Here is a 26,113-nt window from a genome sequence, read left to right on the forward strand (position 1 = left end):
AATTGATGAGCTTCTTAGAAGTAACTCGGTGGGTTATTGTGGTGGGCTTTTGATTTATTTTGCTTACTGTTTGTCTCACAGCTAGCCAAAAAAATCCGAGAGAAGTTCAACCGGTACTTAGATGTGGTCAACCGGAACAAGCAAGTCGTGGAGGCCTCCTATACAGCTCACCTAACCTCCCCTCTCACTGCAATTCAAGACTGCTGTACTATCCCACCTTCCATGATGGAGTAAGACTTTTAAAATATTTTTGTGTTGTTGAAACCAGGAATTGAATTGCTTTCTATTCATAGTCAAACGCCTGTGCTTTGTTTATTGCAAAGTGTATAGTAGTTCTACCTTAAATAAGCCCTTTGTCTTTACATAGAGCACTAAGTTTTAAAGAAGTGGGACTCAACGTTCTATGTCCCGGAAATTCCTAGACCCTCCCTGCTCACTTTGTCGTCATGCTGGAATTCAGGTTCAGAAGTATCAAATATTAGCTGAGTACAAGGTTGAATTAAGCTAAGAAAATTGCAAACATTTTGTCTTGTGTCAACAAGTGGGTCATGAATAAAACAGTCTCACCGATTCTGGCGATTTGCCTAATTTAAGGAAGTGCTTTTTGTCTTTGGAAAGAGTAGCAAAAATTCCCTCTTCACACTTTGGTAGTTTTAAAGATAGCATCTACACTAATGGGAAGTATGGCTTCGGATAATATTGCAACAGAATTCGTATGTGTATGGTTAAGGATGTTTTTATTTATTAGCCTAGTTATAGTCCTGTCTGGAGGGGTGTAGGGTCACTTGATGCCAGAAATTGTTTGTAGTGGAAAGAATACCTACCTAGAGGTACAAAGAACTTAATTTTTACTTAGTCTCTAACTATCTGTGTGACTTTAATTAATTAATTATGTGCAGTTTTCTATCGGTGGATAATCTTTATTAGACCAATTTTCTAGGGCTATTGAGAGTGACTAAAAGCTGTGAACGCACTTTAAAAATTGAGTGTAAATGTTATAATTAGTATGTATCACTCCCCTTTTTGCACATTAAGTGCTTTTAAAGTCATGCAATGGATAGATAAAACGTAGTTTTTGGTGGTTAAATGTTTTGCCTCCAGAAGCAATTTCTTTTTACTTACTGTAGTCTTTGTGGTGGGCTATGTAGATAGCAGGGCATCCTGAAGTCATTTTATTCTCTATGTGATATGAAGATGAGCCTTTTTCTCTGGCTTACTCTGCCTGCAGCCTAAAGAAGCTCCTACTAGTTGTTTACTAAACTAAGTGGGAAAATGTATACAATGTAGAGTGAGCCTGTCTCGATAGGAATCCTCCCTAACACTCAGATGGTCTTGGATATTTGATGTCTTAGCCACTCTGTCTTCATCTCTAGAATGGAAACGATGATGAATACTTCACAGAGTGTTGTGAGCATTCAGTGAAACCAAATGTGAAAAATACTTCATGATTTTCCGGACAAATGTTAACCCTAATACACACACACACACACACACACACACACACACACACTTCCATATCATAGTGAACATCTCATTTTTCCTCAGGCGTAATCAAAGAAGATGTCCCTTTTTTGTAGTTGGGGCATCAGTAATTGAATATTTTTGACAACTTATCTCATCTAAAAAGAGAATGAGGGCCCAGTTGCGTTTTGAACCAAAGAAAAAGTCATTTTCAAGACAAGGAGAAGAACTAATATACAGTAAGAGAGAAATCCTTAAAGCTAGAATTACGCTTACAACAGTGGTTCTCGACTGGGGAGTGATTTCCACCCCTCACCTTGTCCCCCTTCCCTTTGGATGTTTGGCAATGTCTGGAAATATTTTCAGTTGTCACAGTTGGAAGGTGGGTAACAGTTGTTACTGGCATCTAGTGAGGAGAGGGCAGGGATGCTATTCCGCGTCCTGGAATGCACAGGGCAGACCCCCCCCAAACAAAGAATTCTCTGGTTCACAATGTCAGTAGTGCAGATGGTGAAAAACCCTGCCTCAAAAGATAGGAGGTTTTCATAAATTCCTAAGTGGAACTGTTGCTCTAGTCGAAACAACAAGCTCGAATTGACTGGTCTCTACTTGGAAATCTATCCTGTATGTCTTCATCCTATTGCTGGTCCACCTTGTGAATTTCTGTTAATGTTTCAAGAAGTAACTCAACCATTTTCCTCTCTCCATAGCTTCCTAATACCTCTTTTTTATCTCTCTCTCTCTCTCCTTATTTCCCTTTGCCCCTGGAGGGATTCACTTGCCCCCTCATCTCTGTTCCCATAGTAAGTTTCAAACACCTCTGTTACAGTGTAGAACTTAATGTGTCATGGGTTGTTGGTGGTGCCTCTGCCTCCCCTGCTGTTCTGGGCAGGGATTACACCTCATCCGTTTTTACCCCAGCACCTGGCGATTGTATTTAATTACTACTTGTCAGAATCTGAATTGAGTAAGGGGATGTCTACTCTCAACAAATTAAAACTTTGGGGGTGGAGGGCAAATACTGAACATAATTAATAGCACAAAATATGACACAGAAAGGTTCTGTGGTTCCTCAAAGCAGAGAAATGTATCAGGTGGATGACATCACAAAAGATTTTGTGAACTTGAGAAGTATGCATGTTATTTGATCTCATTTGGGGGAATATCACAAGAAAATAATAAGACATGTTTAGAAAGAGAAGTTTGTAAAGAAAGTCATGGTGGTGCCATTTAGAATAGAAAATATTGTCAATACCTTAAACTTCTAATAATAGGGGATTGATTAGTCAAGGGGATTGTATCGCATCCACAAACATGAGATGGTAAGATGTAGTCATGAGATGGTAAAAGAATATTTGCTGACTTGTGAAAATGGCCATGCATACATGCGCACATTAAAAGTTTGGGAGGACTTCCATCAAAATGTTTTGGGGTAGGGGCTCCTGGGTGGCTCAGTCATTAAGCGTCTGCCTTCGGCTCAGGGCGTGATCACAGGGTTCTGGGATCGAGCCCCACGTCGGGCTCCCTGCTCTGCTGGGAGCCTGCTTCTTCCTCTCCCACTCCTCCTGCTTGTGTTCCCTCTCTCTGTCAAAATAAATAAAATCTTTTAAAAAATGTTTTGGGGTAAAAAATGTTTTGGGGTAAAGACTGTGGTTTCCATTTAAATATGCTGAGGTAAGAGTTGAGGTCTGAGATGCAGGCCATGTAGATATCTGGCAAAATTCAGTGGTCTGCCTTTTGGTGAATACAATAAAACATGAAGTGTAGTGTCTGCCCTTCAGGAATTTCTCAGTTAGTTCAGTTTACCATCCAGGGGACTTCTGTTGTCCCAGGAGGATACATGTTGAGTAAGCAGGTCAGTAGGAGGCCCTTCCCACCTTCAGAGATTGGCAGTGAATGTTGCATGGGGATTCTGGAGAGAGGCATGCAATGCAGTCTATCTCCTAACTGGGAGTCATTGACAGAACCAGCTCCATTTGGGGTGAAGCTTGTAAAACCAGGGCAGTTTGGAAATGAAGCTGGGTAATCAGAAGATTTATAGATGAGTAAAAAACAGGTTCCCTCTGGTGGCATATTAAGGAGATAACTAATAAAAACTTCACAGCAGGGAGTGGCGGAGATGACTACCCTTCTCTGAGAGTCTTCCTGGTTCTGAATGAGCTCACTTACCCAGGGATTCGTGTTTAGGAGCTTTTAGAGTGACTCCGAGCTGATGCTTTTCTAGCAATTGGCTGGACACAAACACTTTCTAAAATTATGAGACTCACTCTCACTTAAAAAAAAAAAAATTATTTATTTATTGGAGGAAGAGCACAAGCAGGGGGAGCTGGAGAGGGAGAAGCAGACTCCCCATTAAGCAAGGAGCCTGATGCAGGGCTCAATCCCAGGACCTTGGCATCATGACCTGAGTTGAAGCCAGATGCTTAAACAACTGAGCCACCCAAGCGCCCCTCTCTCCACCTTAATGAAGAATCAAAAATGGGAAGAGTTAATAAGTTTTTGGGGTGAGCCTGGATAGGAATCCTTTGCTGCCTTTATTCCAGTCCCTTATACAGCGCTTTTCTGAACACCTTCTGTTTTGGTATCTTACTGAACACATTCTCAGTGTATATTCGTCCCCTCCAAAAAGGTCTACATTTTCAATCTCAGGGAGTTCATGCTGGAGTTAAGTGCAGAAAGGAAGAACTCCCAGTCTTGGGAAGCACTTTGAGGACATAGCTAAGAACTTTTTTTTTTTTTTTTTCTAAACGGTAGGCAGATTTGGTTTTGAATCCAGCCTCTTTCACTCATAAGTTGACCTTGGGGAGTCACTTAATTCTGAGCCTCAGTCTCCTCATCAGTGAGCTGGGAATAAGGATAATACATACCTCACAGGGTCACTGTAGGGAGATGTTTTTAGGCTGTAACTTCTTTATTTGGTAAGTATGGATATTATCCTCTAGGTCAAGAGATACACTTTTTTCTCTTATGGTGATAAATATGCTTAAAAAGTGAATTCACTTAAATGAGAATATTACGTGAATGTGACCAAAATCATGAAGGTGATAGGGTAATAATTAAAGGTCATGAAAAATGTTCTCAAGGGCATTGCTAAAGTCCTTCCAAATTGTGAGATTTTACAGTTCTGTAAAGCAGGCTCTTGGCACCTGTGGCGTGTATCTGGCCACATGCAAATGTCTTAATACTGCTGTTATAAGAAATATAAGCAATTAACTTGAGATAAGGGACCCCAGTCTTAGATCTGGATCTTGTCCATTCTTAAGCATCTGGGCTCTGTAAGCATGTTTTGACACCTAGCCCTGGCCCAGTGGTGCTCAGGCTGTTTGGTACTAACATTTTAGCTGCCTGCCTGTGGCCCATTGACCTGGCTGCTTCTCCAAAGACATCATAGATGAGTTAGTACTAGGGCAATATCTTTACAACTAATTTTAACTAATGGCTAATATTCAGTTTTTGTTTCAAGCCTAGAATTTCATTGTTACTGATTTATAATACATTTACTTTTCTCACAAAGGCTTGATAATGTTTATTTTAATAAAATGCCCAGTTCTGAAGAGAGAAGGGCTTTAAAATGTCCTATTAGGGATTCTGAAGGTTTATACTATGATGACAACAGAGAGAACCTGCAAAGCAGCAGAAAATTGATTTTTCAGATGATTTAGATACTTTCCTTCTCAGACCACTCAACTCTTTACTACTCAGGAGTCCTACAAGTTAATTATTTTGTGGAAGACCCTGCATGGAGATTAGGTTCTTTGTCAGTGTTTGCTGAAGGAATGATCAGAAGCATTAACCTCCTCTAAAGTGGAAAAAAATTAGATTATGGCTTAATCTAAGACAAACTCATTTTCAGTGGTATCATTTAAAATAACAATTTTGACAACGAGTTCATTTACATACTTAATGAACAGCTGCCCTTGTGTTATGTTGGGTCACTGACAAGGGCGCACAAAAGAGCGGGCTCACCCGTGACGAGGGCACAGACACACAAACACAGAATTACGTTCGGGGACTGTATCCGGTCAACAGATGTGTTTATCTTGGCCCCACAGGATATTTTAAAGGTTTTTAAATTTATAAGATTTAAAATTTGTTGCCTGGGGCGCCTGGGTGGCACAGCGGTTAAGCGTCTGCCTTCGGCTCAGGTCGTGATCCCGGCATTACGGGATCGAGCCCCACGTCAGGCTCCTCCGCTGTGAGCCTGCTTCTTCCTCTCCCACTCCCCCTGCTTGTGTCCTCTCTCGCTGGCTGTCTCTATCTCTGTTGAATAAATAAATAAAATCTTTTTAAAAATAAATAAATAAATAAATAAATAAATAAATAAATAAAATTTGTTGCCAACATCTAAATTTGGGGAGATTACGCCTTTTAAAAATCCAAATTTCGGTCTTCTCCGAAGTCAGAAGATCTGGCAATAGTGTGCCCACATTCCCACTGGGCAGCAATCAGCTTGCATGACTCCCCTTTGAGCACAGGGCCCATATTCTCCCTTTCACACAGTTCCTGCTAGTCCCTGTGGATTACACCCAACCCATTCCCCTGACTTTATCACCTGCTTGGCCCACACTAACCTGTGAGTTTGAAACTCCTGGTCTAAAAGGACTGTATAATACTAATAAATTTGACTTAAGAAAATGTCAAGTTTAAAGAATATAGCTCCTTTATGCATAACATTTAGAATATCTGTCCCTGAAACCTGGCTTGCCACAGAGATGGGGTTCTGTTGAGCACCTCTGAACCTACTGTTTACTCAGCAGGACCCACTAACCCTTGGCTTTTATATAAACCAATCAGTAATTTTATCTTCCATGTCTCTTAATCCATTTCTTTCCTCCCTTTCCCAATTTCTTCTGTAGGTGTTCTGCCTGGTGGCATTCTTATTTTTTTTTTTTTTATTCTTACGGGTTTTTTTTTTTTTTTATTCCTATGGGGTTTTTTGGGGTTTTTTCTTGTTGTTTTTAGAAGAAGGGAACAATGTGAAGGTAAACTAAGAAGGAAATACTGAGGAAATGAACTTAGATTTTTATTTTTGTGTGTGTCTCTGTGTGGGGTTCAGTACTGTTTTCTTCACTCAGTTAATGCTTGTGAATTGGTTAATTGTGGTGGGAATTTAAGGCATCTAGGCCAGGTTTGAGATGAGCAAAGTGATACTCTGGTGGTTAGAGTCAGTAAGCAATTGTTTTCAAGCCCCTCAGAAGCCTGCCATCTGCAGTTAGACTTGAGCTCTTTAGAGAATTCTCTCCTACCCATCAGGGAAGACTTTAAAAGCTTCACTGATTCCAAAAAGAGAAGAAACTCTGGGAAACGTTGTCAGATTAGATTCCTGCTATTTTTCAAGGAGTTCTTTGAGACGGAGCATCCACTGAGATTGATATAGTCACCAGAGAAGGCAGGGAACACTCATCTCATTTTCTGAGAACGCAAACTTAATGCATCCCTGGCTGCCACCCACTAGAACAATATGATTTCAAGAGTTAAGCCTTGCCACAGAACTTATTTGGGGGTATTGTGCTATGGACAAAGCAACCAGCATATAGGTCCTGATGCAAGAACGCAGGCTCCTGATGGTGTTTTTCATGAATAGCCACTGTTATAATCCTGTCTTAGGGTTCTCTAGAGTAACAGAACCAATAGAGGGGACATATGTGAAAAAGAGGGAGAGGAAGATAGATTTATTTTAAGGAATTGGCTCACATGATTATGCAGAAGCAAATAAAAAGTCTGTAGGATAGCCCAGAAGTCTGGAGGCCCAGGAAGAGTTGCCGTTCCAATCTGCTGACAGAATTCTTTCTTGCTTGGGGAGGTCCGTCTTTATTCTATTAGGGCCTTCAGCCAATTGGACCCACAAGTCCACTGTTATCCCAAAAAGTCCCTTCACAGAAATATCCAGAATAATGATTGACCAAATATCTGGGTGCCCTGGCCCAGCCAAATTAACACATTAAATTTACCATCACACACTCTTAGAGAAAGGATAGAAAATTGGGTGGCAAAACCTACCATTGAAGTTAAATTTTTATTAGCATTCACATTTAGATTGGAGGATGCCAGATGATCACTCTTCAAACTTTATGCTGTGTTCTACTAGACTGTTTCTCTTAAGAAGTTAATGTTCATGTTAATAGCTGCCTGGATAGGAATGCAGGCAGCTGCATAAGTCTTTCCATGTAGGAGTGCCTGGGTGGCTCAGTCAGTTAAGCATCTGCCTTTGGCTCAGGTCATGATCTCAGGGTCCTGGGATCGAGCCTGCTTCTCCTCCCCCTGCTTGTGTTCTCTCTCTCTCTAAAAAATGGATAGATTAAAAAATATTTTTTAAAAGTCTTTTTTCATGTAAATTGGTTGTATATCTTGTGGTATGATTTATATATGCAGATTTCTATGTTCATATATTAAGTTCAAGTATTGCTGACACCATGGGAGCCAGAAATAAGTTAGAGAGTTGTTTTTAATTTTGATGGCTAACATGCTGACCCATAATGTTCGGATTCCAAAACTAGGATCCCTAGGATTCTTTGGGGACTTACTAGCTTTAGGTCAAAGTTTGTGTTTGCCTTTTTTTTTTTTTTTTTTTTTTAAAGCTGAACTCAGACATGAGCCTTCTTTCATTTTTAAAAGGAGGCAAGCTTCTCTAATTTTTAATTTTTAAAATCCTCTCAGTCTTATCCCTGATGGAAAAGAAATATCTTAAGCAGTGAAGACAGTTTTCCTTTCCATTCAAGTTCTGTTGTGATGCAGGTTATATCATTGCAGTATAGTACTAAGACTAAATGGGCCTTTGCTCTGCCAATTTGCCATGTGATCTTAGAAAGTTCACTTGACCTTTTTAGTCCACAGTTTCCTCAGCTGTAAAAGGAGCAGTTTGAACTATACTCCAGAGACCCAGCTCTCAAGGTTAATTTCCCCCAGCCTTCTTAGAATGTTTGTTTTTAACTGGAGCCATTTGCCATTATAGGCAAATTTTTCTACTGCCCAAATTTGTTAATTCTAGATTTTATGGGAGTATTTGTCTTCATCTTTTTGAGAGCTACCTGGGGGAAAAAGATGGTATTATGTAGCAAGGCCTACAGAGATTAAATTATTCATTCATTAAATCATTTAAAAAAATAAACATTTGTGGAACGGTTTATGGAAGAAGCATTTCAGCTGAGTACTGAAGTAAGAAAGGGATTTGAACGTATAGGAATATAGAAGAAGAACTTTCCAGGAGAGAAAAGTCCATATGAAGAAAATCCCATGGCTAGAAATGGCCAAGAGCACTGAAGAGTGTATTGTTTCTGGAGCAAATGATGGAAGGGGCATCTGAGAAGTTGGTTAATTTCAGAAAATAGAGAGCCTCAAATGCTGGACTGAAGATTTGAACTTTATTCAGAAGACTTTAGAGACTGTAAATGAAGCCAAGGACAGTTCTTCTTGTGCTTCCTTATCTTTACTGTCTGATACACAGTAGGCATTCAATAAATAATGGTTGGTTGAATGAGAGAATTAAAGATTTTTGAGAAAAGGAATGAAATGAAGATCCCCTTTAAGGGGATTTTTACCCATCAACCACGTAACAACTGGAGGACCTAGTCTGATTGCAGTTAAGTAGGCAAAGAACAAGTGGGGCATGAACTTGGCTATGGGCACCCACTATCTTGGGAGTTAGAAGAGGGAGGAGCCAAAGGTGGCTGAGGTTGATTCTGAGTACCTGTGAGACTGGTTGATGTCAGGTTCTAAGTCCTATTTGTACTATATGTTCACTCTCATCCTTCTTACATTTGAATTTAGGGACATGAACAGGTCCCCATTACATATCTACTGAAGGAGTTAGTGCATAGTAAGTAGCAAACCTGATTTTGCCTTTAGTTTTTGAGTGCCGAGAGTGATGATGGTAATAGAATTATTGAGCTACTTCACTTCTGGGTGGGAATTCAAGTACCTTTATGCCCATTTATGATAGTTGTTTTCTTCTGAGTATTATTCCATTGTTAGAAGCTCTGATAGGAAATGTAGGTTGATCTTGACTTAATTATCTCCATTATCAGAATTAATCATTAATATAGTAATAATGGATATGAATAATTATTATATAATATTAGTGATTATATGCAGGGTAAATTTAAAAACATGAAATTTCCAAATACCTATGTATATCATTTTCAACTCCACTTGTCTGGATCCTGTTCAGGGCAGTTAATGTGCAAGACATTGTACTAGATACTGTCTGATAGACAAATATGTATAAAGCAGTCTGTACTTTCAGGAGCTCATAGGACATTAGAGTAAGCTAAGCGGACTGTGTCAAGTGCCATGAAAAATCCAAAGTCTCCTTTAGAAGAAAAAGTGATTATGAACAGAGGCCTCTGAGCACTCAGTCTTGGAGAAGTGATAGCTAGGCCCTTGAACAGCGGAACCCCTACAGGTAGATCTAGGGAAGGATGCTTCAGATGGAAACGAGCAAGCATCATACAGCCTTGAGTGTGCAGTGGTGGATAGAGATGTACTGTGCAGGGCTCAAAATCTTTGGTCAACTGGACACATGGTTCTCTGTAACCAGTGGATTTTAAAACAAAGGCTGTGGTCAGTCTGAGATTTGGGCAAATTAACTAGCTGGCAAAGAAAGAGTTGCGGTAGTTGTGGTAGAGAGGAAGTTGCTTGTCAAATCGGGCCATCCTAGTCATCCAGGAGAAAAGGAATGGCACCTCAAGGAAGGACTGCAGGAGAGTAAAGGATGTCCTGGGCGGTGGTGGGTTACATAGAATGTACATAGCCACTAGAGAGGGAGTATATAAAATCTGCCAACTAGATTTCGTTGGAGATTGGGTAGGGAGGAAGATTTTAAAAGATGGTTATAAATTTTAAATTGAGCATCTCAGAGGATAGAAATATAATAACTAAAAGGTACAAATAAATGATTTTTTGTTTAAAGGAGGCTCTATGCCCAATGTGGAGCTTAAACTCACGATGAGATCAAGAGTGTAACATGTTCTCCCAGCTAGGCCAGCCAGGCACCCTAGCAAAAAAAGACTTTTTAAGAGGAAGATGAATTCAGTATGAACATGCTGATTTTGATTTCAAGTTCACACAGATCTTCCTGGGGAGGTGTTTGGCAAGTTGAGGTGCCAATGATGCCTGTAGCATCATTTTATTTTCATCCCACAATCCCCACCTCCCCCCACCACATACACACACATAACAATGTTATATGCATGGCAGTTCAGGAAAGAGGGCCAAGTTGAAATGTATAGCTTTAATGTTATGCTAATGTATAGTTAAGTTTTGTTTAAAATGATGTTTCTAGACATAATGCTGACCTACATGTGGGCAACTCCTATTTGGCCCCATCCTATTTTAAGGTAGTGCACATGAAAAAATGATGCAAAGTGTTTAACCCTGTATACATCTTCTTATAATAAGAATCATTCTGCTCTTATGTTTTTTATGAAAAATAGAACATTGTGACTTAGCCAGGTGCTTTTGCACTTATGACTCTTGCTCTTTTGTTCTTTCCATGTCACAAGGTCAACTAATGTGACAAGCTTGGTCCTTGACAACGGAGTTTAATTTTATTGCAGGTCCTGTTCTTTCCTCAAGAAGGTGTGTTTTGTGGTTTTGCCCTCAAAGTGCTATATGGCAGATCTTAGCCTTTCAAGTTATTCTCCCTTATCTCAAACTTTCATCTCTAGTTCTTTTAAAAATTATTACCTGCAGGCAGGTAAAATGTTACAGATCCAGTCTTTATAGATATTAGTGCCAGAAGGACTTCAGTAGAGCTCAAAATTCAGCAAAGATTTTACAGAATGCTTCACATTTCAGTAGGCCAACTAAGTTACATTATTTAACTTCTGTAAAAGTTACCTATGTTTACACTTCAATAGAATACTTTCTTAGGCTTTACTTCTGTAAATGTTATTTTACCTAGATTATTCTAATGATCCTCTCAACAACTGTGGTGGGGTAGGTACTGTCTCCTCCCCTCCCCCCCTTTCCATTTTGCCCATGGCGAAGTAGGCCCAGAGAGGTTGTTTCCAGGCTCAGGGAGTAGGATTTGTCATCTGGGATACCTGATTTCAAATCTTTTTTTTTTTTTTTTCAATGACAAAATATTTTGACCTGTGGTAAAATTGGAATGGCTTATCTGCCAATTGAAATGCTGAACATTGTATTCCTTCTTAGAATTTCACTTGAGGTGTTGTATGACCTTCTAAAATTTCTGAGTTGGCTGAATATAAACCTCCCATAGTCGGGTTAGTTTGTTACTCAGTCTTAAAACCATGCTCCTGGTGTAATCTGTGTCCTTTCTGTGCATGTGTTTGCGTGTGTGTGTGTGTGTGTGTGTGTGTGTGTGTGTGTGTAGGTAGTAGATAGATATCTGTACCTTAAGGACTACAGATAAACACCCTGATAGACACCCTCACAGCAGAAAGCACATCTGCATTTGGGTCAGCTGACAGTCCTACTCTCGTGTGCCCCTTACTCAAGGAAGGGAGACCTGTCACTCTGCTTAGAATTCTGAATTTCACCAGTGGCCTTTTGCAGATTTTAGGGAGAGCTGATCCTATGATTGTCTTTTCTTTTTTTTCTTCTTTAAAAAAAAACAAAAACAAAAACTAGTCTGTAAGAGAAATAAGCTGGTAGACTATACAAGCTTTAAGAAATAGACCCAATATGGGGCGCCTGGGTGGCGCAGTCGTTAAGCGTCTGCCTTCGGCTCAGGGCGTGATCCCAGCATTCTCGGATCGAGCCCCACATCAGGCTCCTCCACTAGGAGCCTGCTTCATCCTCTCCCACTCCCCCTGCTTGTGTTCCCTCTAGCTGGCTGTCTCTGTCAAATAAATAAATAAAATCTTTAATAAAAAAAAAAAAGAGAGACCCTATAGTCAGAGAACCAGAAGCTTTGCTTGAGCTTTTTGTATGTTTATTGTGCAAATAATATCAAAGTGTTTTCAAAGAATGCCAAGATTTCAAAACCATTCTGTCTATAATCTCTTTCTGGGGGTTCCACTTGCCTAGTATGCTGATGGACACGCAAAGCTTTATTAACTTTGTAATAACGTGTCAATAATGGTTTTTGAGGACCCAGCCCTGACCATTCCACATCTTACATTTCATGTTTCTTTTACAGCCCAGGGAGATTTGGACAGGCCTCTTGCCTCTCCGCTGCATCTATGCCTCAGAGATCGAACCAGTTCATTTGCAAGGTCATCTGCTGCGTCTGAGGTTCCTAGTGCTTCTGTCTGATGTCTGTGTCCTGCCACTCACAGTTGTCAGCCATTTACGAAGGAAGAGACCACACGAATTTCCGGTCTCTAGTCCCGGGAAGTCTCCACCCTCTTAAGTTTCATGCGTTTATTCATTCACCTCATTTATTGACTAAAAGTCTTAACTCTTCACAGCCGACTCCAGGCCGCAGGCCCTGGGGATACACTCAGGAAAGGATCTCTCTTTGTGTCTTCTTAGCAAGGGAGAAAAGTATATAAATAAATAACTACGGTACGTTAAACCCTTCTTAGAGGTCAGGTGGCAGGATGGACATGTGCTGCGGGTCAGCTCCCACCAGGCCTCTGTCCACCTGCTTGTGTTCTTTCCTTTTTCCAGGTACCCTTCTTTCTTCTTCATGCACCCCTGCCACAACCTGGTGATGAGGAGGAGAAGGATAAATGCTTAACGTGGTCATGCATCCACTTCCAATCCCCCTAGATGTCACCTGTGCAGTTTTCCAAGCTTCCATGAGAGCGCAAAGTAAATAATACTGCCACTTTGAATCGACCCCATGAGACACGAGATCACACAAGGGTCTCCTCTCCGTGATCTGTGGGGTGGGAAAATGTTGAAAAGGAGATAGCACTGGTTTGTAGGATACTTAGACTTTAATAGAGAGGCTTTATTGCTCTGAAAGCCTTGCCTTCCAAGGGCGTTTGACACTGGCCCTGTTTCTGCTGTAGCTGAGTTGCTGAAACCTGAAGGTTTAATCCTTCATACTGATAAGAACAAAAAGAATGTGACTTATCTCTCCAATCTCTGCAGAGATGGAAGGAAAAACCATTTCTCCAAACGTGATTACACGTTATTTGACAGCTTTTCAGTTTGCCCATTAATTTAGGTGTTTGAATAAGTAAACGCAGTGTGGGGGGTGTTCAAGTATCATTTACTTTATAAATGTGATAGTTCCTTTTTGAAGTGATTCTACTCTTACCCCTTTCCTCTGCCATTCGTAGAGTTTAAATATTTGCCAGTGCAGATGTTTGATTTTTATCTTCGCTCTCTCTTTGTTTAACTTTGTTCTCACGGGTGGTTAAGTGGAAGATAAGGGGGTTCTTGTTTAATTCTTTTCAACTGGTGTTGCTCAAATATTTGGAGAGCAGACACTTCCCAGAAAGAATGAGCAGGAACCTGGTTGGTTAGAGGTGAAGTGATCCCTCCCTATTCTAGTAGACCAGACCCTGTTAGGCTGTTCCTAGGACCGGGGGGTCTGCTAGAGGTGAGCATTCCTCAGTGTCCAGGCCTTCTTTGAAAGGCTCCTACAGCTACCGGTCAAGGTTATTTTGCTTTCTGTGCTTCCGAGAAAGATGTGTGCTCTTCCTAAAATGGAACTTGGTAGTTCAGCAGCCCTAGCAGCAAGGTCTAGCCTTGTGTTGTAAGCTTCAGCGGACTCTCCCTGCATTTGTTCTACACCAGCTTCTGATCTAATACCAGATTCTGTTTCCAGAAGAAATAGTGGGATGTTTTTTAATCTTTTGCACCTGTCTTGGCTTTTTAGCAGTGATTAAGAACAAGCAAACAAATAAAAAATATTCCCCTATCCCATTAGCTGTCATCGTAGTGGCATTGTTAATGGACTCCACTAGCAGTGTAAGCCTTGCTCTTCTGAGAGATCCTCAGGGATTTGCTTTTTAAATTATTGCCTTAAAAATGTGTCCACAAACAATACCACATTTCACCATCACCCTGGGAATCCACACTGTGGGTGTGGTTTTTGTGTGTTAAGTGATAAATTGGGCAGGCTTCACTGGAAATGTTGAGGAAAACCCAGGGTTCTGAGTGATTTACCTGGCAAATCACCTTCCCTAGGAAATTTAAACAAAGACCAAAAAAAGAGATTCAGGAAGTAAACCCCAACTGGTGTATGTGTCTCTCTCCTTTATGTCTTTTTCTTTCTAAACTGGGACTCCACTGAAAAGTTGATTTACACTGTGAATCGCGGCTGAATGAAATCCAATTGGAACTCACTTGAACACTGTTTTGATGTAAGATTCAAAGCTTCTGCAAATTTATTTTATCTTCTACATTTGCTGATCTCCTGCTTGTAAATCCTGTTGAAGGAGAATAAAAATGACTGCAGCCTGATGGGAATTAAATGTCTGAAGTTCAAAGCAGTTTGCACATCAGAGCAAACGTCAATCAAATGAACATCTTGCAAGCCAGGCAGGGAGTGAATTTCTCCATGGGGAAGAGATCAAAGTGGGAGTCACAGTTCTGTTTTCTCCCTCGGGATGCAGTTTCGATCAGTTGTTCATGAAAGTAAATCCAGAAGGAAGTTTTTTTTTGTTTTTTTTTGTTTTTTTCCAAACTACGGGCGTAGGAAAGATAGAGTTATTTGAAACTGAATTTCAGGCACTGGTTTTATCTTATGAAAATAAGTACCAAAAGCAGTCATAATCCAATATCTCCTTTTTTTAGAGTGAGGGTCTATAGGAGATTTAGATAGGATCGTTTTCTTCTTATAATTCCTTTTTTTTTTAAAGCACCTATATAAAGATAAGTTGAATTGCCCTGCTCATTTTATGTGACAGTTTGATTTTACCAGTGCTTGACCTTTTCCATAAATCTGGAATTACATAAATGTGACTGGCAGCTGATATACTTCTCAATGAAAAAATCTTTTAGGTAACCCCTAAGAGCTCCTGACATGTTTTTATAAAGTATTATAACCATGAACTTTCCTTTTCTCTGAGTGCCCACATCAGGGTGAATAGTAGGTTTCTTTTTATAAACAGTATTTAAAAGAGGCGCACACACATATAATACATTCCCATCTTAGGCAAGGCAGCCGTTTCCCTGGGGCTTGGAGGTGGCTCGCATAACGAGGACAGCTAAGCAAGGAATCTGGAGTCCAAAAGAGAAGCGACATTAGTGAGTGTGGGTGAGTGGAGGGTGGAGTGATAATCACAGGGTTTTTGTCCTTGTGATTACATCTCCTAGCTGGCTCACTAGCTCGGGACGCACTGTTCTCCTGTATCTCTAAGCCCCCTGTTGGCACCTGCTTCCTTACCTGACTGGCGTGTCAGTGGCGTAGGCAGGGACAGAAGCAGAGTGAGGTTTATTTGTAGGCATTTCGTGTTAACCCCGCAGGGGAGTACATGCTGCCCGCGGCTGAGGTTCAGCACATGTGAAGGAGCTCGAGACCACTGAGATTATTGTGAGACTGTTAACCGCTTAAAGAATGCCGTCTAGCAGGAGGAAGGAGCGTGGGTGACAGTTCTCTGAGTGTGGGGGCTTGTTAGGAGTAAATTAACTTAAAGCCACCGTCATTCACCGCACCCATATTACTCGGAGCAAGAATTAAATCAGATTTTGAAATAAGGTAACAATCTGTTTATCATTCAGTAGTAAACTTTGAGAACCCCCATGTCCTTGAGCTAACAAGACCGAGGTCAGATTGCCCTCTGGCTAAGGTTCTCCTGGAAGGTGGGTATCTCATGCTAAAACATCAGGCTTGTCCTCTGGATTCCTTCAGAAGTGAACATTTTATTTTTGGATCAAGTTTGATCTCTGGAAGCCTGTGTGTTTGCACCACATCAGTTGGGGCTTTCCTGGGTTGTGTTTCAGTATTAGACCTTGCCCATCATTCCAGTAAAACCTAAGCTGTGGCCATTGTCCATCATGTTGTTCTGCACCCTACGTTCATTGCCCTATGCGAGAATTTTCAGAATTTGGTGCAGTTTTTTCTTTCTTGGTATTGTCTTATTTCTGTTATCTTTGTTGTATATAAGCCGTTTGTTCCAGGTTCTCAGATTATCAGAATGCCAGGGTCTTTGAGCAGAGAACTTTGGTACCAGGAAAAGGAGAAAGCTGGCATGAGCTGGCAGCGGTCTGATGTATCTCCTATCTGTGCAGAGAATGTACGTGCATACGCTCCTGTCGGCCGGTTCCCCAAAGCCCCTCAGATTTCAGCACTGAATGGGAGGGGATCTTGAGGCTTTTCTAGAATGAAGTAATGAAAAGTAATTCTCTTATTGGCCAATTCCACAGCTATGCCAGTGGTGAACATCTAAGTTATCAACCATTAATAAAGAATACCTGCCTTTAAGATCATCTTCCTCCACATACTTCCCTTTGTCCATGGAGCTCTTCCTCTGTAGCTATGCATTGTGAAGCCTCATGTTTAACTGCTGTCATTTTCTTTCTTTCTTCTCCTTCTTCTTTTTTTTTTTAAAGATGTTTATTTGGGGTTGAGAGAGAGTGTGTGTGCAAGCAAGTGAGGAGGGAGGCAAAGGAAGAAGCAGACTCCCCACTGAGCAGGGACCCAACACGGGGCTCCATCCCAGGACCCTAAGATCATGACCTGAGCCACCCAGGCACCCCAGCTAATGTCATTTTCTATTAAGTGAAAAGCAAGGATTTCCCCTATGCCCTACAATCTTTCAGAGTACTCTTTTCCTCGGAGAAAATTGAATTCTACTTCAGCTATTTTAGATAATGTTTAATGATAATTTGTTGATTTATTGGGATACATGGTAGTATATTCATTATGAACGAGAGCTGAAATATATGTTCACATCTTGGTTCTGTTTGCTTTCCAGCTATCAACCTTGGGCTTCTTGATTTAACATTTCTGTGCCTCAGTTTCCAGGCATTCAGGTGATGATAATATTAGTTCTTTTCTCAGGCTTTGTGAAGATCAGATGAGTTCATCCATGAAAAGTACTTGGAACATGTGATGAGTACTTAGTAGCTGGTAACTGTTACTAATACATCCAGTACTGGTTCCTACTATTTATTAAATGCTTACTGTGTACCAGGCTCTTAAGAGCCATTTTCTGACTTGATTCTTAACCTTATGAAATAGGTACTATTATCACCATTTTATGGATGAGAAAAACCGAGGCTTAGAAATCCTAAGTTATGTGCGGGAGTTACACAGCAAAATGTAATTTAAACCCAAACTGCATCCAGATCCATTTACCTCTCACTCCTGACCGTGACCTAATCCTGTTCTGCCGTGCTGGTAGTGCATTGTTCATCATAGATGTTGCGTGAATATGACTGGATATAACACCCAGAGCTTTCCAGTGACGTAGCTCTTTGCCCTTCCTCATTCCTTAGTCACCAATAAGAATTTATGGGTTGCTACACATTGCCAGTGTGCTACACCTGGGAGAGAAATATAAATCCTCAAGTGACTTACAGTCCCATTGGGGGAACTAAGACTTCTCAAATACATGAAAGGCTTTATGAAAGAATTGGGAGTTCAGTTTCTGTGTGGCAGGGTTTACACAGGAAGCATCTATACCGAAATCTTTTGCGTCTCATCTCTCACTTGACACATCCTTATTTAGTATATACAAAAGGTGAAAAAAGTAAGATAATTTGCTCATTATTTTTTTTAAGATTTTATTTATTTGACAGAGTGTGTGCACAAGCAGGGAGAGTGGCGGGGGAAGGAGAAGCAGGCCCCCCACTGAGCAGGGAGCCCAGCATGGGGCTCGATCCCAGGACCCTGGGATCATCACCTGAAGCAAAGACAGAGCCACCCAGGCGCCCCTCATTATATTTATATTAAATTTTTGTTGACTGGTATTTTGTTACTATAAATGGAATTCTAAAACCAGACATCAACTATGATGACACTGTGGTAAGCCTGATTACAAAACAATGTAAAAAATAAGGGGCACCTGGGTGGCTCAGTCAATTGAGTTTCTGACCTTGATTTCGGCTCAGGTCATGATCTTGGGGTTGTAGGATCAAGCCCTGTGTTGGGTTCCTTGCTGGGCGTGGAGCCTGCGTGGGATTCTCTCCCTCTCTCATGGGTGCATGTGCTCGCTCTCTCTCTCTCTCTCTCTCTCTCTCTCTCTCTCAAAGTAAATTTTTAAGAAAATGAGACACGGGCATGGAATTAAGACACCGAATGGCACTAGTCAGGTTGGAGGAGGAGAGGCTCATCATGGGCAGGAACTTACAGAAGTTCAGGGAGAAGGAGAAGAAAAGCTGGGCTTTGTTGAGTGCAGTAGACACTGGAGAACATCATAGTTGCGCTCGAACAGTTGATAGACTGATCTGGTTAGAACTATAGGTTGGGAGATAGTGGGAAAAAAAGGTTGGGTAAATTATTGGTGACAAATACTACATTGTGAAACCTTTTTATGACTCACAGATGTTTACCGAGCACTTTTGTTAACGAGTCCCATCCGTGTTTTATCGTTACAAAAACGTTTTTGTTAATGCTCTCCAAGACGATCTTTTCAGTACAGAAAGGAAAGCAACCTATAAAAATAGTTTTCTTGCTGTGCTCCCCGGGAACAACCTTTCATTTCACAAAGACCTGGGGACTCTATTTGAGTTTAGCACAGGGCTGTAGACTTCACAAGGGGTGGGCCGATAGCCTAGGTCCTGGCCCTGGAGACTCCATCCAAGGAGACAGGGGTTCTTACCAAACTTATACTTCTCCTGGGAGAAATCGTCAATAATTCCTGAGTTGCCCCTTTCAGCAAGTTCTTCATTATGTGTCACTTAAAGTAAGCAGTGTGGTGTGTGGCTCATCCTTGGACAGGGAGTTGGGTGATGGGTTCAAGCCTTTCTTCATGGTGTCACTTTTCTCAGCTGTGAAGTGGGTAGGGCTTAAAGGGGTTTGTGGGAAGCCTGGCTGGCACCGTCAAAAGACCTTGTCACTCTTGATCTCAGGGTCATGAGTTCGAGCCCCACGTTGGGTGTAGAGATAAATAATAAAACCTTAAAAAAAATAGAAGGGGTTTAAATTTGTACAGCACAGAGCAGATGTGAGTTGCAGGCATACCCGCAAGTTCTGTTATCTTGATTCAAATTGGAAGACCTTCTGTCTTTGAGGCATACTGTTTTTGAGGCATACTTTGAAGTACCTATGTTTACACAGAAAACCAATCTACTGCTTTATTTCTAAAGGAATCTACATGGCAGGATTGGTGGGTTTCTCCTTTCTGGAGAGCCTGCCAAAGTCAGATTCCTGGGCCTTCCCTCAGACTCATTAAATCGGACTCTTCTAGGGTAGATCCTAGGAATCTGCATTCCAAATGCATCCCAGGCGATTCTGATATGCTAGACTTTCAGGAATTACATCTGAGGACCATTACATCTGAGTTATGATCCTCTTCTGCTTGGACTTCCAGAGTTCTGGGGGGCCCAGAACAGGGGTAGGCATCGGCACCATGGATGCTCATAGAAGATCAGTGAATAGGAGTGCCTGATTTGACAAGAGCAATGCTGAGTGTTATATATACATAGCAGTGCCTGCCCTCAAGGAGATCTTGTCTATTCATATAACGATAAGAATCCACCCATGAAAAATACTCAAATGGAGCCATAAATTAAAAATTATGGCACATGCTTTGAGAGAAGGTGGAAGCACTTGACACAGAATGAGAAATCATCTACAATCAGGATAAGACTTTGTGGGAGAGTAATAAGTGAATAGAGACCTGAAGGCTGACTGGATAAATAATCCAGAGAAACTTAGAGAATTTTACTTGTCCAATATGGTAACCACTATTCAGCGATGATTTACATTTAAGATAAAATTATAAAATAGAAAATTCGGTATGTTCACTGGAATTAAACACTTTTAAAATTTTGGTGTCTAAGTTACATCAGCTACGTTTCAAATGTTCCATAGCCACAGGTAGCTACCATATCGGACAATGCAAAAATAATACATTTTTATCATTTCAGAGAATTCTCTTGGACGGCCCTGATCTGGGCCAGGGGTGGTGAAACAAGTCTGGCACGCTGGCTGTTTTTGAAAATTAAGTTTTATTGGCACACAGCCGCACTCATTCTTTGCGAATCCTCTTCGGCTGCTTGCGCACGACAATGGCAGAGCTTTAGAAGTTGTGGTAGAGACTGTATAACCAGCCCACAGAGCCTAAATATTCTATGGTCTTTTATTAAAAAGCATGTGAGGGAATAGGTTTAACATGGCTGTCTAGAGCAAGGAGAGCAGGTGAGTTCCTTGTATAGTGCCACTCTTGCTACACAGATGTTCAAATGCTACAAGAGAGGGAGAGTGAGATTATGTTGCTTTGCCTGCATGCACACAGGCAGCTGCTGGTGTATTAATTTCTTCTTTTCTCTCCATCTGTGGCTTTTGAGTCAGCAGTCTCCTGTCTAGACAAATTGGAGCAGGTCCAAGGAAGAGCAACCACGTTGGTGAAGCAACTGTGTCTTGGAGGCACAGTTGACAATGTTGATAGAATTCTGTCCTGGGTTGAAGGCAGAACTAAAGTTCTCTTAAAATTCAGTAACCTCTTTGAGATGATATGTATTCCAAACAAAGCTGCTTAACTCTCTTTTTGGAACCCAACACACCATGTGAAGATCTAGTCCCCTTGCTTATACAATCAGTTCAATGTAATAATTCTTATGTATTATGAGATGTGATCAGCAGATAATCAAAGTTCATGTGAATAATCAAGTGGATCTTGATTTTTAGAAGTGTTTCTTCTAGATCGTATAGCTTCTCTACCTGGGTAAATGGAATTTCATCAATGGCATTTATTAGCTGAGGTATGCATTTTAACACAAATTTTAAAAACCCTAATTTCAGATTGAGTTAATTTCATGGGGAACTCCTAGAAATTTCAGAAGTCTTATCAGTATATGAAATCCTAAATGGATTATTTAGAAATTTAAGATTTTTTGCTTTTGTTACTTCTGGATTAAGTTCACTTAAAAATACTCGTAGGAAAAAAAATACTCATAGGGCTGTATATGATTGAGATGGTATATTTTCCTCTTATTTTCTTGCAGATTATTGTTTGCTCTAGCAAATGAGTTGTTGATTATACTAGCATTTATTTATCAGCAATTAGCCAGAGTACTAGCGTTGTTCTACCCCTACTCCTAGCGTTGCACTACCATTGGGAATCAAAAAGAACTTGACCTTATTTACATTACAATACAGAATGTGCAGACTATGTGTTCTATACCATGAGAGGAACTTTGTTATCTTTTTTCCCCCCAATTTTCTTCCTTAGATAAGAAAATTGAGGCTCAGAAAAATTGGAATTTGTCGAGGGTCTCATGTTTAATAGTGACAGAGCAGGGAATCAAGTCTAGATATTTCCTACTCCACAAACATTCTTTTTCCTTCACTACTCACCAGTTTTGTTCTTGGTCACTGGTTTTCAGATAAGATAATTTAAAGACTTGTTTCATATATAACATCAGAGCTTAAGTCTGAATTTTGTCAAATCTGTTTTCTGTATGATTTTATCAATAGTACCTGACTCAAATTCACTGCAGCGAGAATTGGATCAAAGGATGGTTATTTATTTTTTTTATCTCCTTAGAACTGAACTTGATTTCTAAAGCCTTCTAGAAACAGATATTTTTTCCCCATACTGTTCTGAAGTGATTTTTTTCAACATTTAAAATCTAAATCACAATTTACTGTTTATGAGTTGCCCTCATATGCAATATGAACTATTTTGTTAGTTTGGGTTTTTTTTTTAATTTAATAACCACTAAATAAATATTGCTAATTCTCTTCTATTTCAGATTTGATGGGAACTTTAATACCAATGTATCTAGAACGATTAGTTGTGATCGACTTTCTACAACTGTTAATAGTCGGGCCTTCAATCCAGGACGAGATTTAAATTCAGGTCAGTAATCTCTTGGTTTATAAAGGTGAACTATATTCCATCACATTCAAGTTGAATAATGTATTGCTTTAAACATTTTCCCTTGAGATTTGAAGAGAGAATATCATATACTTAAAATTGGATATTTTTTCTGGGGAGTTGACACTCAAAAGAGGGGAAGGAAAAAGAAAATAGCTGACCTGTATTGAGCATTTACTATATAGTGTACATCTGGCTAGACTTTTCAATCCATTATCTCACTTGTTAGGAGTTTTACATTTGTTATTTCGAAGATTATTTTAGAGACCCAGTTATCTTTGCAGTAGCGAGTATTGAATTTATATTCCCTATTTGTAATTTTTAATTTGTTTTGGTGTTTTGGGAAGAAGAATAAGGGAGCATTTCTACTAATAAACAGGCCAAGATGCTATTTATTGAAGTTGAACTTTGTTCTCGGTTTTATTAAAACTTAAGTAATAACTACTAGGATACCTGTGTGTGTGTGTGTGTGTGTGTGTGTGTGTGTGTGTGTGTGTGTGTGTGTATAGTTCTGTGGAGTACACATTGTGTGTGTGTGTGTATACCATATATATATATATGTATATAGATCTATGGAGTTCCAAAGGGACATAGTATCTCTGCTTTCTTATTGGGGGGTTCTAGTCTATATTTCTCACCCTATTTGTATTGTTATATACACTCGTTGGTTGATTGGCCTGGGAACCTAAAGGCTTCCCCTTTTAAGAGCTGGAAATACCTTTAGAGATCACCTACCAGTTTCAATCCTTAGATTGTACCAAGGAAAAATCTGAGGCTCAGAAGGGTCCTAAGAGTTCCCTTACTACTGGAGAGATAAAGGATCCAATCTTAAACGTTAAGAACTGTATTTCCCAAATTCCAGGTCTCTTGCAGACATGTAAAACCCTAGAGAAGCTGGAGGAACAGCATATTAACTTTTAGGGCTCCATCCAGTCATGGCCTGTGGGGAGAATTGTATCCTTGGGGAGTTGTATACACAAAGCAGGTAATCTAGTAAGTCTGGAAAGAAAGAACTATAAGCTTTATGTCACTTAAGAATATTAAACTCTAGCTGCTGGCTAAATGGTCAACCTAAATATGCCAGTTACTTATTGTATAGAACAATATATATTGGATGGTTTTGTTGTTGTTGTTATTTTAGAGAATCTGGAGGCCATCCAGGTGGAGTAGGTGGGGTTAACCATGAGAAAAGCCCAATGAAATATTTTTCATAAAAAAATAAGAGTATGGAAGTAATTGGAATGGGCAGAGGAAATGAATTATGGAAGATTTCGTAGCTGGCACAGAGCTAGAACTTGAATTTTCTAGTTCCCAAATGCAGTGTTTACCTCTTTCCTTCAGTGATGGTCAGTAACACAAGACATGTTGCTGGGTCTGAAGACTTGATCTTGAAATAGCAGTTTTTTAAAAAAGATTTGTTTATTAGACAGCTCATGCACATGGGTGGAGGGGCAGAGGAGAGAATCCCAGGCACACTCCCCGCTGAGCACAGAGCCCGACATGGGACTTGATCCCATGACCCATGAGATCATGACCTGAGCTGAAATCATGAGTCAGAGGCCCAACTGACTGAGCCACACAGTCACCCCAAAATAGCAGTCTTTGAATAAAATCAGATATAAATGTGCCCCAGAAATATACATTTTGTGTAGTTAAAATTTTTACAGTGTATGTTAACTTCTGGCTATTTGAACTAATAAGGAAAAAATATAGACTGTTACTTCTTTGTTTATATAAGATCTAAAAGGGCTTACACATAGATGTTAGTAGTTATCTTTTAGTGATGGAATAGTGGGGTATTCTTTCTTATCAGTTTTCTTAATTTTTTTGAAGATTTTATTTGAGAGAGAGCGAGAACGTGAGTGTGTGCATACCAGCAGAGGGAGAGGGGGAAGCAGGCTCCCTCCTGAGCAGGGAGCCTGATGTGGGGCTCGATCCCAGGACCCTGGGATCGTGACCTGAGCTGAAGGCAGACACTTAACAGACTGAGCCACCCAGGTGCCCCAGTTCTCTTAATTTAAAACTAAGCATGCATTGCTTTTATAACCAGGGGAAAATAAAGCAAGAAGGAATTAGAGACTACTTTCCAATATATTTCACTGCTTTCTGGTAGACAGTACCTTTCGTAATACGTATCTGACAATAGATCCTCAGTCAGTGTCACGGTTCTAGACAAAGCTCCATTCCCCTTCTGACTGTGTGATTGGTAAAATAAGAAAGTGTAGGCTGGGGCCACACTGAGGGTAGTGCTTGCTCACTTGGGAAGCAGAGCAACACTGTCCTGCCAGGATCCCTCATCTCAGTGAGCCAGACCTTTGAGGATCTGGATGGAAGCTGCTGCAGCCAGGGCTCCATCCTCATTGCCTTGTTTTATATCTATTCATTGTTTCTAATAATGAGTGTATTGTTGAGATCTATCTCCATCATTAATAGGCATATTGTTTACCTATCGAGCACTTTCTATGTGGTAAACACTTTCCTTTGTCCTAGGTCAGCTGTAAACAAAGCAAAAAACTTACATTCTGCAAGCTTGGAGACATAAATCTTAAAAGGACAAGTAAATATACATGTCTGATGATGATGAATGTTACGGAGGAAAAGTAGCACAGAGATGAAACATAGTGGTACTTTTGGCTGGGGATGGGAGGGGCGAGGAGGGAGGGAGGAGGGAGAAGAAGGAGTCTTATTACTTTATAAAAGGGCTCATCAGTGAGATCTGAATAAGTGCGGTCATAAAACCGTAAGAATAACTGGAGGAAATGTATCTCAGGCAAAGGGTTTAAGTTAGGAGAGGGTTTATTGTGCTCAGAAACAGCCAGAAGGGCACTGTAACTGTGATTCAGTGAACAAGGTTTGATCCTAGAAGATGAGACCAGGGAGGCAGCTGGGGTCCAGATCACCAACAGCCTTACTTTACTGGCCCTTATAAGGACTTTAGCTTTTGCTGTGAGTGAGATAGGAGATCATGGTGGAAGGGAGGTCGGGGACAAGGAGCAAAAAGGGCTTATGCAGAGTCAAGACTTGACCTAAGTTAAAAGGTTTATGGACTGCTATTGCAAGAATAGGTTATAGCAAGGCAGTGGTGGAAGCAGGGAGACCATTTAAGAGCTTATTCCAAAATCCAGGTGGCAGGTGGCAATGGCGTTAATAGTGTAGTAACAGTGGAGGTGGTGAGAAGTGGTTGGATTCTGAATATGTTTTGCAGGTAGACCATTAGGATTTGCTGATGGTTTGAAGGGGGGTGGGAGTGTTCATGAGAGTAAGAAAAGAGCTGGGAAGGACTTCAAGATATTTGGCCTTATCAAAGAGAAGGACAGAGCTGCCATTTACTATGATAGGGAATACTGGTGGCAGGCAGGGAGTCAAGCGAAGTAGAAAAGCGAAGTTTGAGATGCATAATAGATATCCACGAGGAAATGTCTCCTAGGCAGTTGGTTATACAAGTCTGGGGAATGGGTCAGACTAGAGGTTGAAATTTGAGATTCACTGTGTATAGGTAATACTTCAATCATGAGACCCAAAAAGGTCACCTAGCAAATGGCTATGGGTAAAAAAAGAGAAGAAGTCCAGGACTGAGTCTTGGGACACTTTACCACTTAAAGGTCTCTGAAATGAAGAGGAATCAGTGAAGGAATCTGAGAAGGAAGTCAATCTGATAGGAGAACCAAGAGAGCCATCTTCTTGAAGCTAAGGGAAAAAAGTATTTCAAAAAGATCAACTGGATTAAGTAGGCCCAGTAAGATGAAGGCTAAGAAAACTGACATTGGATGGAGGAACATGGAGGTCATTGATGAACTTGA

The 26,113-nt window shown here is 40.5% G+C and overlaps 1 protein-coding gene across 1 annotated transcript in view; it reads left to right on the plus strand.

Moving 5' to 3' along the window:
• CACHD1 (cache domain containing 1) overlaps positions 1-26,113 on the plus strand; it is a 119,516-nt gene that overhangs the window by 22,996 nt on the left and 70,407 nt on the right. Inside the window, exons 2-3 of the mRNA XM_034653618.1 lie at positions 82-230; positions 22,189-22,295. Of these exons, the coding sequence (XP_034509509.1) occupies positions 223-230; positions 22,189-22,295 (115 nt within the window). The 5' untranslated portion in view covers positions 82-222. The remainder of the gene's footprint in view (positions 1-81; positions 231-22,188; positions 22,296-26,113) is intronic.

Source organism: Ailuropoda melanoleuca, chromosome 2, assembly GCF_002007445.2.
Source record: "Ailuropoda melanoleuca isolate Jingjing chromosome 2, ASM200744v2, whole genome shotgun sequence".
In the NCBI taxonomy this organism is placed as follows: Eukaryota; Metazoa; Chordata; class Mammalia; order Carnivora; family Ursidae; genus Ailuropoda; species Ailuropoda melanoleuca.